This window comes from Schistocerca nitens, chromosome 6 (genome assembly GCF_023898315.1).
Source record: "Schistocerca nitens isolate TAMUIC-IGC-003100 chromosome 6, iqSchNite1.1, whole genome shotgun sequence".
NCBI lineage: Eukaryota > Metazoa > Arthropoda > Insecta > Orthoptera > Acrididae > Schistocerca > Schistocerca nitens.
The window spans coordinates 245,874,884-245,887,105 of NC_064619.1; the positions used below are offsets into that span (position 1 = coordinate 245,874,884).

The window sequence follows — 12,222 nt, forward strand, 5'->3', positions numbered from 1 at the left end:
ATCTCGAAGATCGCACCGAGTGCCGGCATAAAATCACAAGTGTGAAGTTTGGGGAAAGAACATTGCGTCAGCCTGGTAAAAAATGGACAGAGGAACGGAAGAAGGAGCATTCTGAGAGGATGAGGAGGTTTTGGGAAGCAAAGAAGAAAAACATCCGAAGACTAAATTATGAATACAAGTTCAATCGCTCTCGTAAAGGGGAACAATCGTTATAATATACACTCCTGGAAATTGAAATAAGAACACCGTGAATTCATTGTCCCAGGAAGGGGAAACTTTATTGACACATTCCTGGGGTCAGATACATCACATGATCACACTGACAGAACCACAGGCACATAGACACAGGCAACAGAGCATGCACAATGTCGGCACTAGTACAGTGTATATCCACCTTTCGCAGCAATGCAGGCTGCTATTCTCCCATGCAGACGATCGTAGAGATGCTGGATGTAGTCCTGTGGAACGGCTTGCCATGCCATTTCCATCTGGCGCCTCAGTTGGACCACCGTTCGTGCTGGACGTGCAGACCGCGTGAGACGACGCTTCATCCAGTCCCAAACATGCTCAATGGGGGACAGATCCGGAGATCTTGCTGGCCAAGGTAGTTGACTTACACCTTCTAGAGCACGTTGGGTGGCACGGGATACTGAAAGGTGGCTACACTGAGCCACAGCGCCAGAGATCGCGCTAGAGAGTATTGTCCCGTCGCCTCCACTGGCAGTGATTATTGAGATGTCGTAGTGGGAGTGCCTGTCGAGGACTCGTTGTAGCCAGTTCCTGTCGAGAGGTCGTGGTGGAGAGTGCTTGTCGAGATGTTGTAGTAAAGACGGCTTGTTCCATGTTTTATGCAGTTGTTTGATGGGATAGACACCAGATGTTGTTCGAATGGAGATATTGTAATGATCAGAGTGCTATTCGTCAATATATATGAAGGTAAAATATTCACTGTTTTTTCATTATTTCCATGTTTTAAATAATGCGTCATTACAGGATCAGTCAACAAAGCATCTGGCTTGTGTTCTTGGATTAGAGTATAATTCTGGTTTTCTTGAGTCATTATGGTATTTTTATTTTCTTTAATTAATTCAGTATAAATGATATTTAAAATTTCTTGTGTTATTGAAGAAGAACCGTGACAGATGCGTACGTTGAGTCATACTTCCACACACAAAACAGTTACACTTGTGCTTTGGTTTCGTAGGTTTTATAGTTGCTGGGGACTTAATTAATTAATTGTGTTAATGAAAATTTCCATTTCATTCTTTGTTGTTGTTCTATGCAGTCAGATTGCGTAATAATACTAGTCAGGGCCAACCGTTTACGAGACTTCGTAATCGGACAGACAGCTACTAAATCAAAAAATTAAAATTATTTGCATTATATTTTAATTAAGCCCCCATGCTCGTGGCGACCGCTGCTTCGGATCGTCCCTTGGAATTCTTCTGATTGTAGAAATAGTAGACAGTAGGATTGTTGTAGTAATTTGTAGTTTAGTAATTGTAGTCTATTTGCATGTGTAGATTTGGTAATTGTCATTCTTCTAATGGTATTTTTTTTGCAGAATTTAAATTTGTTGTCTTGTCTACGGGTTTGACAATTAGTGCAATTATTTCAATTGTTCGATTAATCGTGTTTGAGGGAAACATTTCGTGTGAATGATATTGTTGGAGATAAAGTGTCATTGTGTGTAATTTTCATATAGTGACGAGTTTTGTATATTTTGTAAATGTTTACGTGATCAATGAAAAAGGCAAAAATGATGGATAGTCAGAATGACGAAATTGTTAACATGGCGAACTCGCCAACAGAGGAAAACAGTATCATGAATAATGAAGTGGAAAACAATTTAATAAGTCGGGAAAATAGTCCGGAACCATTTCAAAATTTTTCACAATCAAAAAATTTTCAGAATACGAGATTAACGACAGAAGATATGGAGCAGTTAATGAGTGCAATATTAAATTTGGGATCTCGGTTAGACTCACTGGGATCACAAATGGGAACAAGGAAACACGGTTAGGATCTGAATTTAAAACAGAGATGGGAACTTTGGCAACACGTTTAGAAACTGATATGGGAACAATGGAAACACGGTTAGATTCACGAATAGGGAACTGTTTCAAAAATATGAAAGATGAATTAAAGAAAGAAATCAGAGAAGAAGTACAAACAATTTTGAATGCTCACAATAGTAGATTAGTTGCAGTAGAGATTAGACAAAGGGAACAGGATAGAGAACAGGAAGAAAGAGATCGCGTGATAGTACAGAAGTTTTCAGATTTAAATTTACAACGTGCACACGATAAGGAAGAAATATTTGAGAGAATCGAGGAATCCGTACCAAATGACAGAATAAATAATCTAACACAACAATATGAACAGTTAACTACCAAATGTGTCAATACTGAAACCCGAGTCGCGACACTTACGGAAGACGTAAATAAACAGAAAGAAAAAATAGGTGACTTATCGGAAAGAGTTGAGGAGATTTCAGATAAATTGACAAGCCTTAGTTTAAATGGGGATAGAGATTCAGATGATACAGCTCCATTACCATTTGCAGAAACCGAAGAGTACCAGAACATAAATAATCATGTTGAAAATCCGGCAAAATCTAATGAACGCGTTAAAAAGGAATTTGAGGCATTACGAAAGCAAGTCAAACATATTGAAGGCGAAATCGTAGGAAAGGACAGTAAAAGAAATTTAGAATCACAGATAGCAGAGGGGTTTGAAGAAAGTAATTTGTTTCATTTACGGGATGCAACAAGAGAGCGCCAGGCGCGCGAACTTGACAATAATCGACATTGGGACAGGGACAGACGCGGTAGGTCTTTGTCGCCACGAGGAGAAAACTTTGACTATAAACACTTTTTGACTGTTCGGAAACTTAAGATCTTTCGCAATTCTAAGAATGACATACTTCCATGTTCATGGCTAGATCAATTTACGTACGCACTTCCGCCAAATTTGCCACTAAGTCACAAACTGAAATTTATGTGCAGCTATTAAAGTCCTCAGGGGATTCACTACACTAAGTGAATATGTGCCGTAGCGTGCATAGGGCCCCGAGCTGTAGTGGTGCTATTTCCCTTTTAGTTTTCTGCACCGCTGCCTACTCTTTCACTATTCTTTGCATCTATAAAAAACAACTCTTCTACTATCCATCTATTTAGACAGTAGGTAAAGATTAACCGGATTTGACTGTTTTACCCAAAAGTGACTTTGGAAATTACCGTTTCGACTTACTATATTTTCTGCAGCATTCATTCGTAATTTAAACGAAATTTTACCTGTTTATCTTCGTGACAATATTACTTCATATGTTGACGATATTCTTATTGCTAAACATTCTTGGAGTGAGCATAACAAAATTTTGGATTCATTATTACGTATCTTTGCAAGAGTTGGCATTACTGTGAACTTGGAAAAATCTGAATTTGGTCGTTCTCAGGTGAAATTTCTCGGTCACATTATTTCTACAGAAGCTATTCTCCCTGATCCAGAGAAGCTAGACGCAATTCGTAATTATGCTGTTCCTACCACAAAACGTAATGTTCGTAGTTTCCTTTGTGTCTGTAATTTTCTTAGACGCTTTGTTAGATTGGATGATTTGGCCACACCTCGTTTACACATTTCAGTTATGCACATTTTGGTCCCAGAAAATGCTTTCATAAATTACGAGAAAGTTGCTACTTCAGTAATATGGAAAAACGTATTCGATCTGTTCTTGCCAAATGCAAATTATGTCAAAAGGCTAAGCCGCCAACTGTTTCTCACAGAGTATGGTTGTTTCCTATCATTCCAGCGAAATTAAAGGACATGGCTGCAGTCGATTTGTTCGGTCCAGTGGTTCGTTCTACTAATGGTTTTGCGTACATTTTCGTAGCAGTGGAATTGACATCAAAATATGTGTGTTTTACACCTTTACGCAAGGCAACAGCTCGTTCAGTATCTAACGCTTTCATCAAACATTTTCTTAAAGAAGTGGGTCATGTTGATAAGGTTATATCAGATAATGGATCACAGTTTCGCTCTAAAATTTGGCTTCGTACTCTACGGCGTCGTAAGATTAAACCAATTTTTATTTCACTTTTTCACCCTCAATCTAATGCTTCAGAGAGATGGATGAAGGAGATCAATAAATTGTGCCGTCTTTATTGTCATCAGAATCACAGAACTTGGGATCAGTATCTTCATATTTTTCAAAACATTCTGAATGAACTTCCTAATGACTCAACTTCTTTACCGCCTATATTGATATTAAAAAACAAAGTACCAACAAATCGCATTTCTGAAATCGTTCCTTTTCCGCCTTCACGGAAACTGCGGCATTCTGAAGTTGTCAACCTGGCTCTACGAAATATTGCATCTGCGGCTGCTAGAAGAGAGAAATCAGCTAAACGTCCTGGTCGTTTAAAAACTTTTTCAGTTGGTCAAAAGGTGTTAATTAAGTCTCACCGTTTGTCTCACAAAGGAAAGGGCTTGTGTCGCAAATTTTTTCTGCTTTATAACGGTCCGTATAGAGTTCGCAAAATTATTCATGATAACACTATTGAAGTAGAAACTCTTAAATTTCGGCGCTCTAAGGGAATACATCACATATCGAACGTTAAAATTTTTGTGGAATGACATACTTTAGAGAAACTAACAGCTACATGTAAACATGCAGAGAATACAAGGATACCGCGCTGTGTTTTGGCGGCGGCACATACTCAAAGCAACAGTCAGTCTGCGCGCCGCACAAGGCAGTCGCTGACCGCAAACAATTACTTCCTACGTCACGCGCCCACAGCTGATCGAGCGCTCAGTGTGAATGCACTGACAGACGTAAACAAATACACAGTCTAATTTCTCGGATTAAATTCTGTATAAAGCTATGGTGACTTTATAAATTATGTTAATAACGTTCAGTATTTTTCAGGATACGGTTGTATAAAATATTTAAGACCTTCAGGTAAATTCTGTGTGTGTCCGACGTTAAGAGGACTTGCTATGGAGAAAATTTCAGGAAGAATGTAATTTCGAAAAAAAAAGTAATAAACTAAAAAAGGTAACTGTTAATTAAGTTTATTTTTCAGGTAACATATTTCCACTTAGGTACGTACTTTAGACGTAATTTGCTGCTTGCGATTACGTGACTCATACTTTGTGTTAAATTTCATGTTCTATGAATTTACCTGTGAAGCGACGTGCTTGCGTACATTAACTGATTTTGACAATGTTTTATTAATGAACAGTGTTATTACTTGCGTATATTATGCATCGTTTGGCTGCTATGCCTTTTAACTGATGTCATATTTTTTATTATGTGCCTGCTGTGCTTATTTATTTAAATTGTAATTGTCAACTGATTAATTGTGCTGACTGTGGTTATGTATGTAAGTTATACTTTGTGATTTATCTGCTTGCGCCTTCATGTTTACTTATTAAGATTACGTATGAACATTTATTTGCTTATGCTGATATGATGATAATGACCTGTTTATTATGTAAGATACATATTTGCTGCGTTGCGTATGGATTGCATATTAACACATTTCCTTTTGTTGTCATAACTACTCTTTAATTTGGTATATAGAATACTGATATACGGTGTACGAACATGGAGTTTAGGTCGCACCATGGTGTTAATTATAGATTGTTCGCTTGATGGAGACTCGTTATAGGGATTGTGCTGCATCCACTTGTTGACATTCTGTTCTCTACTGGTATATTGTCGCGCTATTGCATGTTTTGCTTACGCTCAGTGCCTTATATTTTTAAGATAAGAAAATGAACTTCTATAATTCTACGAACGACATTGGTACAAGAAACTGCATAGAAGTCACATGAGCTGGAGGTTTTATGGAAGCTGTATAAATTTATGCTAATAGGAAGGAAGCTAACGACATGACATACCAACACTAGGTTAGACCATTGACAGTTATTACACTGCATTTTTCGTGAGTAATTGAAATAGGAAGTGACACTTGACACAAGAAATACTCCACATGTTTGCTTCTGTTTGCCATGATTCTTGAAGTGGTGTACACACTGTGAAATATTATGATCATTAACACTCCGTAATCGTACTTAATTACTGAAAGTTCTTCGAACTAAAGGCTGTTAGAGGTCATGTATGCATTTCTTTTATTTAAGGATGGACAAGGAACCAAAATGTATCTTATAATTTATAATGAGTAGAAAATTTGGGTCAGATGGATTACACAGAGGTTGTGTGTGGACACTGTGTCTTCGGATTGTATGGGATGCTGAATTGAAGTTTGCACTAGGATTTTATCTGTACTTGTTCGAGGAGACTGACTAGAGGAAAGAGTTGTTATGGAAGTGAAATGATATTGGTGCTGAGGTTTATATGTATCGACGTATTGAAGAGGTATTATTGAAGTATTGAGATTATGTGAAGTTGATGATTATTGGAGTTTTGGTGGATAAGAGGTAAAGTAAGTGAGAAGTTGATGATTATTGGAGTTTTGGTGGACAAGAGGTAAGGTAAATGATATTGATGATAAGGTTTATATGTATCGACGTAAGAGGTATTATTGAAGTATTAAGATTATGTGATGCTGATGATTATTGGAGTTTTGGTGGATAAGAGGTAAAGTAAGTGAGGAGCATATTTTTTTTTGTTGGTCTATATGGAACAAGGAGGATGAAGATGGCAGACTAGAACACTCAAGTAGAAGGAAGATTGTCTACACACACACTTTGTCAAATCACTAAGCAGTATATACTTTTTTTTGAGAGAAGAAGCATTTGCATATCTTGGCTCACTGACAGTTGTTCAGCAACCGTACATTTTGATCTGGCTTGGCAAACATTGGTCTTGACATGATGACTACGACGTTGACTAACTATTATTGACTGTTATACATTGCTGCCACTACTACTTGATACACATGATGAACATAAAATTTTTACAGAATTGCATTTACACAGTTAACACTATTCAACTACACAGTAGTACTAAATGTGGATGAAAGATGAGTGAGTGTGTTTTGTGTGTTTTCCTTTTATAATCCCAGAGAAGTGATCCCAACCTATCTTCTAAATATTATTTTACTTGTTGTTGTGGCTTGCACTGACACCCATAAATATTATAGGTTTACTGCTATTTGTGTATTGTAATAGTTAATATGACAATTATCTGATATCATTTGTGTGTTTATTATTATTTGTATGATGAACTGTCTAATTAGTGATAGTGAATATTATGGACTGTTACCTGCACTTTTTCTACATGATTGGTGCCACTAGGACATGTTTAATTTCTGCTGATGAACTGTGTGATTAGTGATAGTGAATATTATGGACTGTTACTTGCACTTTTTCTACATGATTCGTGCCACAAGGACATGTTTAATTTCTGCTGATGAACAGTGTGATTAGTGAAAGTGAATATTATGGACTGCGGTCAGCACCTGTTCAACATTGCTGGGTGCCACTGGTGGACTGCTTCTACTGAAAAGATGTTACTTGTGGGTGTCTGCACCTGTTCAACATTGCTGGTGCCACTAATGGAACTGCTTATACTGAAATGGTGTTACTTGTTGGTGTCTGCACCTATTCAACATTACTGGGTGCCACTGATGGACTGCTTCTACTGAAATGATGTCACTTGTTTGTGTCTTCACCTGTTCAACATTACTGGGTGCCACTGATGGACTGCTTCTACTGAAAAGATGTCACCTGTTGCTGTCTGCACCTGCTCAACATTGCTGGGTGCCACTGATGGACTGCTTCTACTGAAATGATGTCACTTGTTGCTGTCTGCACCTGCTTAACATTGCTGGGTGCCACTGATGGAACTGATTCTACTGAGATGATGTCACTTGTTGCTGTCTGCACCTGCTCAACATTGCTGGGTGCCACTGATGGACTGCTTCTACTGAAAAGATGTCACCTGTTGATGTCTGCACCTGTTCAACATTGCTGGGTGCCACTGATGGTCTGTTTCTACTGAAATGATGTCACTTGTTGCTGTCTGCACCTGCTCAACATTGATGGGTGCCACTGATGGACTGCTTCTACTGAAAAGATGTCACCTGTTGCTGTGTGCACCTGCTCAACATTGCTGGTGCCACTAATGGAACTGCTTCTACTGAAATGATGTTACTTGTTGCTGTCTGCACCTGCTTAACATTGATGGGTGCCACTGATGGACTGCTTCTACTGAAAAGATGTCACCTGTTGCTGTGTGCACCTGCTCAACATTGCTGATGCCACTAATGGAACTGCTTATACTGAAATGGTGTTACTTGTTGGTGTCTGCACCTATTCAACATTACTGGGTGCCACTGATGGACTGCTTCTACTGAAATGATGTCACTTGTTTGTGTCTTCACCTGTTCAACATTACTGGGTGCCACTGATGGACTGCTTCTACTGAAAAGATGTCACCTGTTGCTGTCTGCACCTGCTCAACATTGCTGGGTGCCACTGATGGACTGCTTCTACTGAAATGATGTCACTTGTTGCTGTCTGCACCTGCTTAACATTGCTGGGTGCCACTGATGGAACTGATTCTACTGAGATGATGTCACTTGTTGCTGTCTGCACCTGCTCAACATTGCTGGGTGCCACTGATGGACTGCTTCTACTGAAAAGATGTCACCTGTTGATGTCTGCACCTGTTCAACATTGCTGGGTGCCACTGATGGTCTGTTTCTACTGAAATGATGTCACTTGTTGCTGTCTGCACCTGCTCAACATTGATGGGTGCCACTGATGGACTGCTTCTACTGAAAAGATGTCACCTGTTGCTGTGTGCACCTGCTCAACATTGCTGGTGCCACTAATGGAACTGCTTCTACTGAAATGATGTCACTTGTTGCTGTCTGCACCTGCTTAACATTGCTGGGTGCCACTGATGGAACTGATTCTACTGAGATGATGTCACTTGTTGCTGTCTGCACCTGCTCAACATTGCTGGGTGCCACTGATGGACTGCTTCTACTGAAAAGATGTCACCTGTTGATGTCTGCACCTGTTCAACATTGCTGGGTGCCACTGATGGTCTGTTTCTACTGAAATGATGTCACTTGTTGCTGTCTGCACCTGCTCAACATTGATGGGTGCCACTGATGGACTGCTTCTACTGAAAAGATGTCACCTGTTGCTGTATGCACCTGCTCAACATTGCTGGTGCCACTAATGGAACTGCTTATACTGAAATGGTGTTACTTGTTGGTGTCTGCACCTATTCAACATTACTGGGTGCCACTGATGGACTGTTTCTACTGAAAAAATGTCACTTGTTGGTTTTTGCACCTGTTGACCATTGCTGGGTGCTACTGCTGGAACTGTCAACTACTTGTTTCTTGGGCTATGGAAAGCGTTTATGTGAATATTTGTATAAACTGATTTTTTGTGTATTACTGTTTGTGAAAAGTTATGAGACTTACCTGCACTTATTCGTCATTGCTGACGCTATTGATTGAACTGTTTAACCACATAATACTTGTGTAAACTATTATGTAAAGTCACATGTATGAAAGAATTTGTATTGCTTACTGTATTCTATATATTAGGTTATTGAAAGGTCAATGCAAAGCCAAAATTTTATCTAGTTATATGATATTTACGCATTAATATTATCTTTTATTTTTGTCTGTATTTTTTTGACGAATTTGGTGGCATTTTCACCACCAATGCTGGCAAAAATACCATCAAATTCTAGCCCGTGGAGGAAGGGCATATGAAAGGTGGCTACACTGAGCCACAGCGCCAGAGATCGCGCTAGAGAGTATTGTTCTGCCGCCTCCACTGGCAGTGATTATTGACATGTCGTAGTGGGAGTGCCTGTCGAGGACTCGTTGTAGCCAGTTCTTGTCGAGAGGTCGTGGTGGAGAGTGCTTGTCGAGATGTTGTAGTAAAGAGTGCTTGTTCCATGTTTTATGCAGTTGTTTGATGGGATAGACACCAGATGTTGTTCGAATGGAGATATTGTAATGATCAGAGTGCTATTCGTCAATATATATGAAGGTAAAATATTCACTGTTTTTTCATTATTTCCATGTTTTAAATAATGCGTCATTACAGGATCAGTCAACAAAGCATCTGGCTTGTGTTCTTGGATTAGAGTATAATTCTGGTTTTCTTGAGTCATTATGGTATTTTTATTTTCTTTAATTAATTCAGTATAAATGATATTTAAAATTTCTTGTGTTATTGAAGAAGAACCGTGCCAGATGCATACGTTGAGTCATACTTCCACACACAAAACAGTTACACTTGTGCTTTGGTTTCGTAGGTTTTATAGTTGCTGGGGACTTAATTAATTAATTGTGTTAATGAAAATTTCCATTTCATTCTTTGTTGTTGTTCTATGCAGTCAGATTGCGTAATAATACTAGTCAGGGCCAACCGTTTACGAGACTTCGTAATCGGACAGACAGCTACTAAATCAAAAAATTAAAATTATTTGCATTATATTTTAATTAAGCCCCCATGCAATACATGCGGACGTGCATTGTCCTGTTGGAACAGCAAGTTCCCTTGCCGGTCTAGGAATGGTAGAACAATGGGTTCGATGACGGTTTGGATGTACCGTGCACTATTCAGTGTCCCCTCGACGATCACCAGTGGTGTACGGCCAGTGTAGGAGATCGCTCCCCACACCATGATGCCGGGTGTTGGCCCTGTGTGCCTCGGTCGTATGCAGCCCTGATTGTGGCGCTCACCTGCACGGCGCCAAACACGCATACGACCATCATTGGCACCAAGGCAGAAGCGACTCTCATCGCTGAAGACGACACGTCTCCATTCGTCCCTCCATTCACGCCTGTCGCGACACCACTGGAGGCGGGCTGCACGATGTTGGGGCGTGAGCGGAAGACGGCCTAACGGTGTGCGGGACCGTAGCCCAGCTTCATGGAGACGGTTGCGAATGGTCCTCGCCGATACCCCAGGAGCAACAGTGTCCCTAATTTGCTGGGAAGTGGCGGTGCGGTCCCCTACGGCACTGCGTAGGATCCTACGGTCTTGGCGTGCATCCGTGCGTCGCTGCGGTCCGGTCCCAGGTCGACGGGCACGTGCACCTTCCGCCGACCACTGGCGACAACATCGATGTACTGTGGAGACCTCACGCCCCACGTGTTGAGCAATTCGGCGGTACGTCCACCCGGCCTCCCGCATGCCCACTATACGCCCTCGCTCAAAGTCCGTCAACTGCACATACGGTTCACGTCCACGCTGTCGTGGCATGCTACCAGTGTTAAAGACTGCGATGGAGCTCCGTATGCCACGGCAAACTGGCTGACACTGATGGCGGCGGTGCACAAATGCTGCGCAGCTAGCGCCATTCGACAGCCAACACCGCGGTTCCTGGTGTGTCCGCTGTGCCGTGCGTGTGATCACTGCTTGTACAGCCCTCTCGCAGTGTCCGGAGCAAGTATGGTGGGTCTGACACACCGGTGTCAATGTGTTCTTTTTTCCATTTCCAGGAGTGTATATATATACAATACTATAGTGAGCACATTTTCCTACTCGTTTGGCTGACAGTGTAGCAGCTCTACATGGACCACAGCACTTGCCTGCGCTCTGTGTTTGCCCACAGGCCCCGAGGTGTGTCTGCAGCTTCGGCAGCTGTCCCGGCAGGCGCGCCACTCCCCCGTCTCCTTCAGCGCCTGCCACCTGTTCACCGTGGACGGCCACCTGCTGACCGCCATGGCCGCCACCATTGCCAGCTACACCATCATCCTGCTGCAGTTCGTCTCCTAGGTGGCGCTCGGCTACAACAGTTCGCGGAAACAGCGCCTGTTTGTAATAACCTCTCTGCAGAGCAAACAACTTTTACTTCGGGATCAACACTATTTCCTCATGCAACAGTCATGTGAAATTCAGAATGATATTTTGGCTCAAGAGATCGAGAAGGCAGTTCATTGCGGACCTCAGGTTGATGCTGTTTTTCTCGAGTTCCACACGACAGTCTCAAGTTACTAAGAAATATTCATTTCCTGACATTGACTTAATCTGTACCATTACTGTCAATGGAATAGAAAATGAGTCACTGGTCATATCACTGCCTATTGGAGATGTATACGGTGTGTTCTATCAGAGTACCTTTAGATGCTCTTGTAATCTGACTGAAAACCAAATTACTTCTAACGAAAACATCCTACTTTTCAAATTAAATCTTGTAAATACGACGATCGAAAATTTATCACTTCTTGTTTTCATGTTGCATACCAGTATTTTGGAAAGCTTATTATTGGT

At 40.9% G+C, this 12,222-nt stretch overlaps 1 protein-coding gene across 1 annotated transcript in view; it reads left to right on the forward strand.

The window, feature by feature from the left end:
* The window catches only part of LOC126263307 (uncharacterized), a 43,003-nt gene extending 31,276 nt beyond the window's left edge, over positions 1-11,727 (forward strand). The window contains exon 2 of the mRNA XM_049960395.1: positions 11,564-11,727. Coding sequence (XP_049816352.1) covers positions 11,564-11,727 — 164 coding nt within the window. The remainder of the gene's footprint in view (positions 1-11,563) is intronic.
* The last annotated feature ends 495 nt before the right edge of the window (positions 11,728-12,222 follow it).